The 15512-nt window shown below is 39.1% G+C and overlaps 1 protein-coding gene across 1 annotated transcript in view; it reads right to left on the reverse strand.

The window, feature by feature from the left end:
* The window catches only part of npnta (nephronectin a), a 59249-nt gene that overhangs the window by 39474 nt on the left and 4263 nt on the right, over positions 1–15512 (reverse strand). The window contains 2 exon segments of the mRNA XM_034687078.1: positions 1465–1515; positions 8702–8802. Coding sequence (XP_034542969.1) covers positions 1465–1515; positions 8702–8802 — 152 coding nt within the window.

Raw genomic sequence — 15512 nt, forward strand, 5'->3', positions numbered from 1 at the left:
AGTCAAGGGGAGTTCTTTTTGTTCCTCTCCTACATGGGGAGGGTTGATTAGCAGGATCAGAGGCGGATATCAACAGGCTCGGCCTCTGAGGGTATTTTTAAGCCTCTGGCCTGGCAGAGGGAGAGAGGGAGAGAGGGAGGAGAGAGGGAGAGAGGGAGTTAGAGAGGGAGAGAGGGAGTTAGAGAGGGAGAGAGGGAGAGAGGGAGAGAGGGAGATCACGGAGCAGTCAGTTCATTAACCGCAGCAGAGGACACGCAGGACTAAAATGGTCGTACCAGCTGGAAGGCCAAACATAGCACGTATGTCCCTCGTTCGTTCCATGAATGCCATCAAAACATGCCGAGTGATGACACATTTTCTCAGCGGTTTACATCAGCCGATCCTCAGAGCACTTTACTGCTGCTGATGCAGATTTGATTGATTATGGATGACTCATTGATGCCTTATGGTTAACACAAAGGACGATATTCTCTTTAAATTGATAACAGTGCAATGCATTCATTATCAGAGGAAGCTGGGAGAAGAACACCTAGTTAATTACAAGTTGCATCATCTTGCAATCAGCAAAGCAATTACCTGAGGCTGCTTATAATGAATATTTTATTACGAATGTAGTTGATGATTATTTTTTCAACTTAATCAAATCATTGTTCTGCCAGTAAAATCACAAATGGGGGGAAATGGTAAGAATCACTCATTAGTGAGACCAACATCTAAAACCTTGGAGTACTTTTGTGAAGAATCTGAATAAAATTAGAATCCTTGTTAATGTAAGAATGGAAATATTTTAGGCTCCTTTTTCTTAATAAATGATCTCTGATCAACAAAATTCACCTAATGAATGAATCAGCATGTTTAGGACAGGTATCAGCTTGGATATTATATGGAAGATTGATGTGTTGTTGTGGTCTGAATTTGTGTTATGCTGTTGTCATTTGCATGCCATGAACATGTCACAGAATCAGCCACATATGTCACACCTGACCATCCTGCTCCTATTTTCATATTTATTTATGCAAAGCATCTCCTAGCACAGTAAACACTCAGTTTTTTACTCTGCACTGTACATATGGATATATTACTGATAGATTAATTAGAAAACATTATGGATTTCAGCTTCAGGGGTTTCATTAGCATTCTAAAAGGGGTGGACGAGAGGGGCAGCTGAATCTTAACGAGACACCAAAGAACTCCAGCATAATTCATGTTCGACATGGCTTCAGGTGAAATCAGGTCTGCAGAGTGAAAGCTGTTTGCATTTTTCATAAGGCCAGAGGGAGGAAGATGGCTGCCGCCGAGGGGCATGAGGTGTTAGCGGTGATGTGTGTGGTGTGTATGTGTGTGTGCATGAGGAAAAGGGTGGGTTTGGCTCTATTAATAAGTAAGTGAGCTCAGGATTCAGAGGATGTGCCCCCAGCAATACATGTCCAGCAAGAATATTTGAAGAAACATGGTGAGGCTAACCTTGGGGCTGGCACCTTATCCCGGCTACTCTGTGAGTTAAGGCGAAGAGAGCTGCAAAACAAATAGCCAAACACACAAGGTTGCGGGCATTGCTAAGTGTGTGAGAGAAAAAATAAATAAATAAATAAACATGAACATGATGTTAGAGGGCATAGCCAGGTCATTGTGACAAGCAAATGTTCCTGGGGGAAAAAAAATGAAAAGAAAACACACACAAACACATACGTACATACATACACACAATCTGGAGTTCTGGAGTCGCACATATTCCCAGATGCCTCAAGAAAGGAGGAACATTTTGAATGATTCTTTCATTAGGGTTTAATGATTATGAAGATGTCACAATGAAAGCTCTGTCTCCAGGGATGTTCTCTAATTTCTTAAATGTTAAATCTGTTGTTATTATCTCTCAAATCTAGCTAAAGGGGACTTAGTAGTTTCCCTTTACACACTAAAATACAATGAAATTATAAAACTCAAAGTTAACAGGCAGAACGACTATAGACTGTATAAACAGTGACATAGTCCCAGTGACATCACCCACTGGTTTCTGAAGAGGGGTTATAAAACCTGATGATGACACTTGCCATGTTTGAAATAGTGATGCCAACAAACTCTTGGCAGGAACTGGCTAAGAAGTGGAGTTGAAGCAATAGTCTTGCGACCTGGGAAAACATTAACAGTGCCCTCTCGCAGTCAAATCAGACATGCCTCTGATTCTGCATAATCATAAATAACTATAAGCCTTACAAAACAAAAGTGGTAGTATAAATCAAAGTCATTACACATATCTGATGGTGAGAGTTCAGAGAGTGCACCGCAGACGTCACACAGTCATAAAGTGGGTAAAAGCAGTGGGTAAAATCAGCTGCAAGTTATTCCATCTTTAAAAAAGGTGTGCCATGACAACCCATGTTGTACGGAGAACTTTACGCCTACTTAGAACTCATCGTAAAATTTAAAATGTTGCTTGTGCTTCAGTTGGGATTGTCTCAACTAGTGAAAACCAAAAATTATATAAAACATATAAGCAGTGCCTCGACTCTGTCCTTAATTTAAAACTATGTTTAAACTAGGCTATGTTTGAACTTACTTATAGCTGGTACAACCCAGTGCAGAACTGTTTTTGAACCAGGCTGCGGAGTGGACGCTTAAGGAACTGCATATTTTTGCATCTTGCACTGGCCTCATATTCAACACCAGCAATTGCTGCTTGCTCACAACATTACTCAAAGAACTCCCAATCCTACTTTCTTTGATGTAGAGATAAAGGCTGCAGCTTCCTTACTGCTAACAGATTGTTTTTAACATTTAAATTAGCACCATTAGAGCTAGAATTATGTCGAGTAAGTCTGAACATGTGTCTTTCATTTCTGCATATACCCCCTCTAATTTTCCAAGCAAACCCTCCCGTTGTTTTCATCTGATTAGTGCATGCAGATGAAAAGGCTCACAGTCACACAGGCCTTTACAGCCCAGTGATCATGAAAGAAAGTCAAGCTCACAAGGAGACGGCGCAGACTATCATGATGGAGTGAATTACTTAAACTGAGATATCACTTCCCCGCTTTCATTGCTGTCTTGTTAACTTCAATTACAAATTCACAAAAGTCCTGCCTTTAATCCCGTCTTCGCCATTTGTACAAACAAAGGCTGTGCTCGTCAAAGATCTCCTTGCTTCAATGTATTCTAAATCCACCAGGAGCTCTGAAGAAATTAGAATGTGTGATCTATTTAATATGTGAGGTGATATTCTACCCAGTTCTTTCATAATGCAGAGAAAATAAATGTCTTTTTCCATCTTTGTCTCTTTTTCTATGTCCTCTGGAAGACTGAAGTTTAAAAGCAAAGATTTTTGAGACATTTTCAAGTCTACTAAGGAGTCTTTAAAAGAAAATTATGATTCAAATCATGTCTTTAAGCCCGCACCCCTTTTTTAAGACCTGTTAAGCTTGCTAGTTTACCTCGTGTTTAACTATTGCAGAAAGTAACCAAGGAAAAACTGATTTTAGTGTTGACTTGAATGTTTTTGGAGTCAAATCAACAGGGAGTCAGCTGTGAAGTAAGACAAGCTTAAATAGAGTGTTCAGTGTTTATTTTTGTGACCACAGTGTCAGTCTGAATACATTCTATATTGAGACTTCCACTTTGACATACGGCTGAATAGGCAGCACGGTGGAAGAGCTCTGTGAAAATTCAATATATATTTTTCATTGTTGTGTTATTCATCCACCTACAACTTCCCAAACTACACCTAATAAAAGATGATGATGTGATTTTGCTGTTAAAGTTACCTACAAATTGAGATAGCTCATCTCAGGGTAAAATGGTCATGGAAATATTATATGAAAGGTTTAGCAACTTAATCACATGGATGAGGTCTGAAGTATTGCAGACATTTGACTGGACAAGGACTTTTGTCTCTGATCTGAAAGGTGGAGGAACTACAGTACACATCCCCAGGCAAGGCTTATAACTTCCCGCATTGGCACTTGATAAAAGATAGATATGATATACTTTTATTGATACCCCATTGGGGGCAATTCTTGGTTACAGCAGCTTAAATGCTTGAAGCAGCTTGATGTTGATACAGGACAAGATTGTGCACACTGATGTACAGAATTGTAATAATGATAATAATATTCAAATGTGCAGGCCTAGATTGCGCTGTCTAATCATCAGTTCTCAGTTGGTTTCTAAAGTTGTCATTTACTGAATAACTCTTTTGGATTTAGATTTTTTATAAGGAATCAAAAGATGTATATTTGTCCAAAGTCACAATTTTAACTACTTATAAAATGCAAGCCAGCTCCTGCACACTGCCTGTCAATGTATATATTAATTGGCAATGTTTGGGTACTGAAACAATGCCAGTAAATGTGTTTTTGACAGTTAGACAGTGTGCTGGAGTCAGCTTGCAGTTTCTGATATGATTCCTCTCCTACACCACCTGTCTTATTGAAATAGATGTGTGAAGTATTTCTCTGCAAGAAAATAAGCAACATTAAAATGCAAAGAAAGCCTGCAGCAGTCAAAATAGTGGGTTTTAACAATAGTCCTGCCTGTGACAAGGCAAACAGCCAATAGCTTGGGAATATTCGGGGCATCTGGAGTAACCTATCACATTTCAAGGGGGCATGCCATGCCAGCCATCTAGACAAATCCCGGATATAACACTTGTGGGATCAACTTGTTGTCAGACAGTTTTTCATCTTCTTTGGAGGTGACTAATTACTGTATTAAACTGAAAATGCAACTGATGAACAAACGCTAAAATTGTCACACTGGCAGTAAAAGGAGCCTGATGGCATCTGGTTAGAATCAGTCTGGCTCTGCCTGCCGGATGGCCTGTCAGAACATTATGAGTGGAGCTTCAGTTTACTATAAATCTAAAGCTCCCCTCTCTGTCTCCATCTGCCTGATTTTTTCACTCTCTCTCACTCCTGATGTCACTCCCCCGCTCCAACAGCAATCATCTCTAACTCCTATAACCTCTACGCTATTTCCCTTACACTGCAGGATTTTCACTTTCTCCAACTTTTAGTCCTTTCTCCCCCCCTTCCTTTTTCTCTTGCTCTTTTGGTTCTGTGAGCTTTAAGAAACCAAGTTGATCCATGAAGTTTCTCATTCTTTGAGAAAAGTTGCACAAACTGAGAGCGCCACAATCTGATATAACTCCAATCTAATCTCTTCTATAGCCAAGACCTGAAATCTGTAATGACTGCATCCTCTCACACACATGCAGACTAAAGGTACACACACAAAGCTATGATTGCACTTCTTTTCTTTCCCATACCTTTCACCGCCCTCCTCCAAGGTTTAAATCAGCACCTCACTGACTTGATGGAATACTGATTGTAGTCTCAAGTGAGTGGATTTGTGCTGTGCACCCAGTCAGGAGCATTTGGTAGCATTAAGGCAAGCACTCAGCCAGTGATTTAACTCACAAAGCAGATATGGTTTTGTTGAAAAGGGGGGAAAAAAAGCAATAATGGCTAAAACACTACAGCAGCTTGATTTGGTAGTTATGCACAAAATGATGTGTTATTTTGGGAACAATGGGAAACATGTGGGACTCCAGAACAACAAAAGGGAAACATGCTGACACACTGCTTGTTGGCTGGTTGAGTAATTGATGCAAACATGACTTCACTAAAATCTGACTTTCTCAATTAGTGTTGAACAAATGTGACCAATGGTGCATGCCAATAAATGTTGCTTTATTCAAGCTATGACAATAAATGTGTGCTGCTGCAATTTAAATTTATAGTTGGATTTAAATAGGTGAGTCCATGAATCTTGCCTTGCCTCTTGATCCAAGCCTCTGTGATAATAAAGAAATCCTTGTCTTTCTAGTTCTGACCCCAAAACCTAGATCTAGTCCAACTTGTATTTTCTGAACATGGATGGAAAGCTTTAAAGGCACCGAGCCCGGCACAGATGCACTGGGAGACATTGGGCACTGAGATGTCTGACTCCTGCCAGGATTACTGCTGAGCCTGGCCCCATGTTAAAAAACAACACTATCAAATGATACATTTGAGCTGTCTGAGTAAAACATTGGTGCTCTTGCTGAGATCACACTAGCACATATTGTGTAGTTTAAGTGTAATTGCCTTGGGAAAAGGTAGGAAGGTTTTTAAAGAGGTTGGCTATTGTAAAACACAAGACAAAAATGCAGAGATATACAGCCATGAAATCTGCCACCGTTGGTCCCAGAAGTCACCAGCATAACTTGTTTTTCTGACTCTTTATGCGAGAATAAAATTATCATATTTTGGTACTAATAGTCGTAGAGCAAGAGGTGAATAAAAAGCACATTTGTCTAGCAAAGACCTAAGGTTAATCTGACAGAGCTTAAAGGAATACAAAGCACTGGGGCCGCGAACTCAAGTGAGACTGTTTGTGTTCTCAAGAACAAAATAAGAAATCTTGCAGAACACTCCAACATTAAGTAAAATAATGGCACTCTGACACTTTTTCACAGAATTGGAGTGAAAAATAGGTCCCTAACCCTGCAAATTCAGCTTTCCCGGAGCCGCAGCAGCACAGAGCTATAGGCCGAACAAGCAGTGTGTGACATATTTCCCACAAAATACATACAATACAATGAGTTAAACAAAGGTCAGCTTAAGCACAGCATGATGAGCCTACATACATAAAAACATTAATCAAAATATGGCAGTTTCATTGATGAGGAACACAAAATGAGTGGATTAATCAACAACCCTGAGCAACATGCATTTTCCTGAACCAGTTAGGTCTTTTCTGCAGCAGAAATTTAACAACCCATAACCTGGAGCTTTCAATAAGTTCCAATTTCAAGAACTCAGAGGGCTGTATGGTGCCATGTTCTGCTTTATGTTTCCACTAGATGTGCTTCTCTGAGCTGTTTTTTAGAGCGAGGGTATAGTTTGGGGACACATCTTTATTCTCTGGGTTCTGGGAAATTGTATGCCAACAAAGCCACAAAGAACTCCATAAGAAGATGGAGACATTTAAAAGTAGGATCAGATTGGGAGAATCTCCATTAAATGGGTAAATACATACTTGGCAACTATTCATTTTCTTTTTATCCACAAGTGGTTGCAGTAATGAAATGTTGTTTTCTGCCCACTTCTTGTGTTTGTTGTTGTCATGGTTTGTTTGAGCTGATGACTAATGAGCTTATCATCAGTGAAAACTCAGCGATCAGCCTGTAGCAGTATCTGAAACTTGGGATCAGAAAGCCCCACAGTGCAGAGAAGACTGAATAAATTCAGTTAAAGGAATGTGGCGCAGAGCAGTGGAAACAAAAACAGAATCTATGACAATGGTTACACGATACAGCATAATTTTGCAAGAAGAATATTTGATCTCTTTTCTGTAGAGCGTTAGATAAGAAGATCAGTGCTCAGAGTTTCTTTACTTCAGTATTATTTTTGGGGAAACATTACTACATTTCTATGAATTTTCTTGTTACTTGCTACTTTTGCACTGAAGTCAGCTGATGAGTAGTCTTTTCTAAAATCTGATCAGAAGACCATAAGCTGTGTTTGTATAGTTCTGCTTGGGGTTTATCTAAGTGGTGTTGCTGTACCTGTACGTGCTGTGTCACTCAGATCAGGCAGTTAATTTCACTAATGATGGCTAAGGCAGAGAAGGATGATGACTCTCCCCCTAACTAAATGATCTATACTTTGACTCATGTAACAAAGTTATGTACTTTGTAAAATTGGACATGTATTTTTTCTCCTCTGAAAACTGTTTTGTCTGTTTAGTTGTAAAAAATCCTCTAAAAGTCAGGCTCTGGTGAATAGTAGCACATTTTAGTAAGCTCGTGGTTATCAAATCAACATTTGTTTACATAAGAATACTATTGTAAAAATAAATATCCCCTTGAACTGCGGCTTGCTCGCTTTCTGCTGCAGTAAAGGCCTGTTTCAGTGTTAACCCCTTCTTAATTAAACCTCCAGAGCAAAGCAGAACAGTTACACCAGCACAGGCACCAAGCCACACAGAGGATCTGAAGTGAGTTAGGCAACCTGCTAGATTTGAAACCAAGTTATATCCACACCTCCCGGGAGTAGCATTACAAGAGACTATAGCATCTTCACACAATGTAAATATGTTGCAAATGTTAGGAGCTAGCATTTCATACAGGCATGTATTGAAAGGAGACATCCTCTGAATCCTCTAATTGACGTAGTTAAATATACTTGTGTATGAGTTGAGGTCTGTACACCTGACAACATCATGGATGGTGTTCACATTACTTAACCTGATTTCTCATGTGATGACAGCGTTAGCTAGCTTGTTTTTACACAGTAGCAATCAATAACCAACCCCTGATCTTGGTTTGAATGTTTGCACCTGCAGCTACCCTCTCTTTCTCACTGTGGCCACCTGCAGTGTGAAAATAAACATCAGCTGGTCCTCCTGTCCAACCGGTCATTACATCAATCTTAACCCAAAGATTGTCCCAGGTGTGATGCTCCATTAGCTGTGTGTGCATCTGTTGTGACAACAAGCATGTGTGTGTGTGTGTGTGTGTGTGTGTGTGTGTGTGTGTGTGTGTGTGTGTGTGTGTGTGTGTGTGTGTGTGTGCGTGTATGTCCCAAAGCCTGTATTGGTAGTCACTGCAGTGGCTTTATGGTGTCTCCTCTGTCTAATAGCATCTTTGACCCCAGCTTGAAACCTGGCAACCTTGTTAGCCCTGTTTGCACCCAGCAGCAGCAGCAGGCATGGTGGCACTCACGCTGGCAGTGACCCCAGGAGTGGCGCGTCCATCCCCAGCAGCAGTCCACCCGGGCGCCGTAACGGCACAGGCCATTGGACGAGGCCATCTGCCGTGGCCACCTGTGACAGGACGACATAATTAGTTCACAGCCAATTAAAATGTCCAAATGAAAAGCAGGGGTCTTTCTTAATGTTGTTTTGTAGGAGGCTTCAAAGCAGTCCCATGATTCATTACATTTTCCTGCTTGAATAAAGTTACACAAAGTGTTGTCTTGTAAATGAAATAGGTCATTACATTTTTATATGTTCTAGATGTTTTTGGGTAATTTTTCCTCAACAAACTGACAAGGTGCTCTGAGACTCATACCACTTTTATGGAATCAAATTAGGGTCAGTATTTTCTGTTTATTCCATTTATCCTTTATCACACAAGGAATGTTCTCACTGAGATACAAAATCTTTTAAAACGAAGTCTTTACCAAGACAACACCATAAAACGTTCCATAGAAAGAACAACAGCAGACTCTAACAATAAGAATACGCTGGTCAGACGATCCTTGTTATCGTTGTTTTAAATTCACCCAAGCTAATAAAATAATCCATTTAAGGTGACCTGGTAGCTCAGACCAAGATTAGGGAGCAAAAGCATCAAAGGCTCTTTCACCAGAGACAGGGCAAGGTCAAGACAGATATACTGTAAAAGATGTGTCATTAAGACCGAGGTTACAGAGTTTTAAGAGTCAGCACAGTACGACAAAAAAGGCAATTCTTGCTGTATGGCCTTGTAAAAAAAAGACATACAAATGTCCCATTCTTCTTTTGTACAAAGAATACAACCTGAACTGAATATCTCAAACAAGACACAGCAGTGTATGCAGAAACCTAAACCAGAGGTAAATTGTAATGCAGCATGGTACACTGAGTCCAACCAAAGTCAGTTTGTTCTTTAACTATCAACCACACTTTCTGAATTTCAAACAAAATGAATTTGAGAGCAAGGGAAACTCACTGTACCTAAAAAATAATCTCAAAGGTAAAAGTTATACTTTCAAAACAAATTATTTGGATAATTGTGTAAACATTTTTGCTTCTTTTCAGTTTTGCAATTTTTCTTCTTTTTGTTCAGCTTGTTTTGTTCCCTCTCAATCATCAGATTTCTCTCTCACTGACTGTGATGTTTGACATAATCTCCCGGCTGTGTTAAATACTTGATTTGAATTGGTCAAAACAAGGGCTGAACGGTATATCGTTTGACCACCGCAATTTAAATGTGCACATATGCAATAGTCACATCACAGAAATGAATTTACGATACACGTCGATGTGATATCACTTTGATGCAGCCCTTCACTTAAATACACAGAGAACTGACCAATTTGCATGAAGAGTCTGCCTCATAGAGTATATAATATGGACGTAGTCTCAGTGATGTAATTTCTGAAGGAGTTAAAAAGTCTATTGATGGTGGTCACTGTAATAACTCACACTAACTTTTGGCCAACTTAGCAAGACACTGAGTAAGTCAGTTACAGTAATGCTCTGATCAAACACCATAACCATTTGGCCTATGAAGTCATTTGATTTCAGGTATAATACCCTCTGATAATGACAATAAATAGCAGCATTGGAAAAGCTAACAACATGTCAGCTATCAGTGTTTCCTAACCAGATTTGTTCTGTTGTTTTTTTTTTTAAGTTGTATTATTGGGAATTTTTGGACCTTTATCAGAGTGGGGAGGACAGTGGATAGTGCTGGAAACAGGGAGAGAGTGGGGGAGGGACATGCGGGAAAGGGGCCGCTTCATGGGTGCGCAATTTAGCCATCAGGCCAAATCCGCACCCTTGTTCTGTTTTTTTGGGTAGCACTAGTTTTGGAGTGGAACCATCTGAGGATAATGAAATTGTTATTGGGAAGAATAAAATGTTAAAGAAACGTCTCTAGTGCAGACTGTAAAGCCCTTTGACATACAATTCTGATGACTTGACAATCTGTTTTAACGATTTTAGGAACATAACAGCTCTTCAACTCTTCACTGACAGGCCCAGATACAATACATGTACTGAAGTTGAGAATGCAATGAAAGAAAGGGCTAAAATTGAGCCTTTCTGGGGAGAGAAGAGATACTGCTGAGATATTTGTCTATTAAATACCAAACCACAGCACAAAAAAGCCAGAATGTAGCAAATCAGATTCAAAGATAGTCAGTCTACTGATATAATCACATGGGACAAAGATCCACTTAAAAAAATCATGATCAGGAGGCTGGATATAAGAGGGGTTAATCATTTTGGCTTGATTAAAAATGTTTAAATTGTTATTGTTGTTTAAACTTGGCATGGAAGCTAGGTTATCGACTGCTGCAGATGGAGCCACTTTTTCCATTTGATTTAGCTCATTTAAAGAAACTCCAGCCCAATAAATGACTGTTAGTTAATGCAATATTAATATTTTTTTCACTGCTTTACTTTGCAGTCAGAAAACCACTTTGTTGTAGCAACACATACGTATGAGTTCCTTCTCCTGCAGCACACTGATCAGCCTGCAGATGATAGCCTATAGCTTCTATTCCGTTTCTCAACAAAGAGCCCAAGCTGACCAAGTTCCCCTGTAGGTAATACATTCACTATTGACAAGTACCTCATAAAACCCAATCTTAAAAAAAAAAGAACTATCCCTTTAAGCTTGATACATCAATAAAAGCACTTTCCATAAAATATAAAACTCTCTCTTCATTTTCTCAGGGTGCTGAAATCCGACCTTTCGTTGCTCCCCTGCAGCAGATTATCTTTGTGTCATGGTAATAAAACTGATAGCACATCAGATGGAGTTGGTTTGTGTGATGTCAAAGTGGAGACCTGTGTTGAAAGGCTGCCAAACTCAATGAGTTTAGCCTTCAGTGTGAATCAGTGCACTGCTGACACTCACTTCGCTGCTCTGTTCATCATGAGTCCAGTGAAACAGATTGGAAGCTTTACAGTATATACTGCCTGCTTCCAAAGAAAAAAGTGTATATTTTTCTCTCCAACAAACCTTCTATCTCGAACACTTTCCAGTGTATATTTCTTTTACAAGTATATAGAATCAATAAGACATTTCATGACAGCTAGAGCTACATCATTCCTCTTCAGACATAAAGGGCAGGTATTGGTGTTTTTACACAGATATAGGACTACGTTTCGACTCAGAGAAATTACAGCTGGATGTTTTTGTTACACCATGTTCCATTCAGCTCAGAGCAAGAAATAGCTCCTTGGCAGACAGAGCATGTGGATTACCTTTTTATCTGTACCAAGGCTCACCACATATTTATGGAGAGAATGGGGCGAAGGAATGAGTCCATTTAAGGATGCTGTTGAAAATCCAAGACGCACACTATGAGACACTGGCACTGAGATGATAAAAAAAAAAAAAAGGAACCAAAGTTAAAGGAATGAGGAGATCTTAAGATCAGAAAAATAAAGATTACTATCTATTTCTAATAAAAATGAAACTGGTTCCTTTTTTACCAGCATACAAGGATTTCAGAGTAAGAGATTCTTAGACAATCCTCCAATAAATCCAATACATGCATCCTGAATGACCTGACTTTGTTCTCTAAAGCTGTACAGAGGAGCAGGGAAGTCTGAAATCTCGTAACAAACATAGACAAAATGATCTTGTCGGATGTTGTTTTTAAAACAATAATATTTTTCTTTCAATGACGCTTTTGCTCAGTATTCCAGTCACATCCTCTGCCACAATCCCTGCCTGTTAGAGTCTCTATGCCAAGATGAGGAAATGCTAATGCTTGCCCCGCTGCCAATCAGCTCACTGGAAAAAAAACCCAGATGGATGCTAAGTGAGAGTGGCAGATTCAGGGAAAATGTTAGTCTTCTGCCTGGCAAGAAGCAAGGCAGTCAGTCAGATAGGGAGGACGTAGAAGAGAAGAGAAGAGAAGAGGAGAGGAGAGGAGAGGAAAGGAGAGGAGAGGAGAGGAGAGGAGAGGAGAGGAGAGGAGAGGAGAGGAGAGGAGAGACCATGAAGAGATGCAAGCAAGGCAAATGACAAACAAAAGGGAAGAAAGAAAAATAAGGGTCATAAAAAGAAAAGTGACTAGAGGGGAGAAAAATGAAATACAAAAAAGAAATGTAAAAAAGAAAAGAAGATAATGGACTGGAGTAATGATTGATTTGAAAGAAAGAGAAAGAATTACGAAATAAAAAAGTAAAAGAAACAGATGGAGAGGAAGCATGTGTGTAAAATAAAATAAAAAAGAGAAAGGGAAAGAAAAAGGGTTGGAAAAGGGAAAGTATAACAGTAAAGCTAAGAGAATTGGTGATAAAACAAGGATTTGATGAAAGAAAAAGAGAAGAGGTAAGAGAAGAAAGGTAAAAGTGCATAGATAGATAGATAGATAGATAGATAGACAGATAGACAGATAGATAGATAGATAGATAGATAGATAGATAGATAGATAGATAGATAGATAGATAGATAGATAGATAGAATTGGATTGGAAAGTAAAATGAGAGAAAGATAGGAACTGGAAGGAAAAGGGAAAGGGGAAGGAAGTAAAGGAGAAACAAAGCACGGGGAAGAAGAAGTGACTACTATAGAAATGAACTAAAATAAAACAGGGATGAAATAGAAAAGAATAAAAAGAAAAGACAACCAAGAAAAAAGGAAAAGGAGCAGCTTGGCCAGCAGTCAGGTTTACATGCCATCATCTTTATGAGTGACATGCACTCGCACGCACGCACGCGCACGCGCGCACGCGCACACACACATACACACACACACACACACACACACACACACACACACACACACACACACACACACACACACACACCACACACACACACACACACACACACGTCACATGTCCAAACATGGCACCAGCTGTCCCTCCATACTACAAACTGCTATAAAACAAAAGGAGAAAATCTGAGCCTGTGGTGAAACTCACTTCATTCTGAGGATGGTGACAACTTTCAAAACATTTCACCACCTTCCCCTGACAGTAATCTGCTGACTGCAGGCGGAATTCATTCTGACATTATTATGCACACACTCTTGAATTAACTCATCAGTGTGTGTGAGTTAATTATCATCTTAGAATATGGAAGCATCCTGTGGGAAGAGTTCATGCTGCTATGGGTGCACCTGCTCCTCTATAAGCTACTGGTTTCATATTCCTTTGCAGTTAAATGACATTAAAAAGTCATCAATGCACCTAATGATTCCCTGAGGAGAGCTGCCTTTACCAGATGCACCATCACATTTAACTGTTCTTTAAAAGTTCCTGAGGATTACAGAGATTTTTTGTAAGAACTCAATTTGAATGTAAAAATAGTAAAAAGTCTTGGTTTCCCCTTCTTTAAACACTAAAATAAAGCTCTTTTGGAATTGCAGCCAATCACTGATACTAGAGGCATTGTCTTACATTTTCTAGTAATTTCTGAGACACATTTAGTTTAAGCCTGTATCTACTTTCTCAAACTATCTCTTAAACTGACTGATGCTTACTCTTCTGCCAGATCTTTGTCTCAACCTTCCTTAGACATCTTTAAGTTCCTGTGAAAAGCTTTTGGTTTTTGCTAATGTTGGTGCCTCCTATGGACAAAGGGGTACCTCTTCTCTCTTTGGCAATTTTGTCCTGTAAATATGCAAATAGTGTTTACTATCAAACACCCCTATTGTAATTTAACACTCATTGGAAATCTTTCTCATGAAAAATGTGATCACGAAAAGCTCTTTAGGTAGCTTGCTGGTAGTTAATTTGTCCAACACCTACCTTCTGCCAGCAGTTCTACACGTAAAAAATAACTGTATAGAAATTATCTATCTTGTCCCTGATGGTCTGGTTTGCTCTTGTAAGCCATATAGAGGCAAGGATACTTATGTCAGTCAGTTTTGATCCAGGGGAAAAATTCTTACAGCAGCTTTGATGTGGCTTTGAAAACCAAATCTACAGATTTAATAATAAAAATAAAATCAAAAATCAATATAAAAACGTATCTAGTGTTAACTGCCAGATGTTGATGCAATACCGTGTACATACAGTCTATGCGGCTAATTGATGTCAGTTTCATATCGTTAGCCAACATGCTTTTCTTCTATGACTTATTGCATCTGAAAGTTTTGTGATGGAAACGCATCATTATCATTTTGATCTTTAAATTGCAGATGAAGTTGTTGGTGAACTTAATATCAAAGACGGTTTATATCAATTTAATCAATTATATGTTTAAAGCTCCTGTGTGGTGTTTAGCTTGTTATAAAATAAACTTAAAACTTTAAAAGAAAGCAGATGAGATTTTTCATCACTACCTGAGCAGGTAAAATTAGCAAAGAGATAGAAGGTACCTCTTTGGCCACAGGGGGCACCAAAGACAACACAATCTGAAAGGTCCTCACAGGAGCTTTAAGTTTTCTTGCTCTTAAAAGTAGACTGAACATTTTTGACAAAGCATATTTGCAAAAAATGTAATATGGAGACTTCAAATTGGGTTCTTGCAAATTATGAATTCTATGTATGTTCTGATGTTTCGTGAGCAAAAGTTTTGATGGAATCATAAAAGTCAGATTGATCAATAATTTAATTATCCATTTGAAATACATCCCGATGACTTTGTTCATATCCAAAGAAGATGGAGGTCAATTCAATGTATCATTATTCCATTATCAAAATGAAAACAACAGAGAGATGATGCAGCCATAAACAATTCAGACTGAAGAAAGAAAAGCCACTAATGTATAAACCTAATTTTTGTCGTTTTTCCAGTAGCAGCAGATGTTGATGTGGAAGGGCAGATATTTCCCTTGCCTGGAGGACTTCAGCAAAATA

Source organism: Notolabrus celidotus, chromosome 7 (genome assembly GCF_009762535.1).
Source record: "Notolabrus celidotus isolate fNotCel1 chromosome 7, fNotCel1.pri, whole genome shotgun sequence".
Lineage (NCBI taxonomy): Eukaryota > Metazoa > Chordata > Actinopteri > Labriformes > Labridae > Notolabrus > Notolabrus celidotus.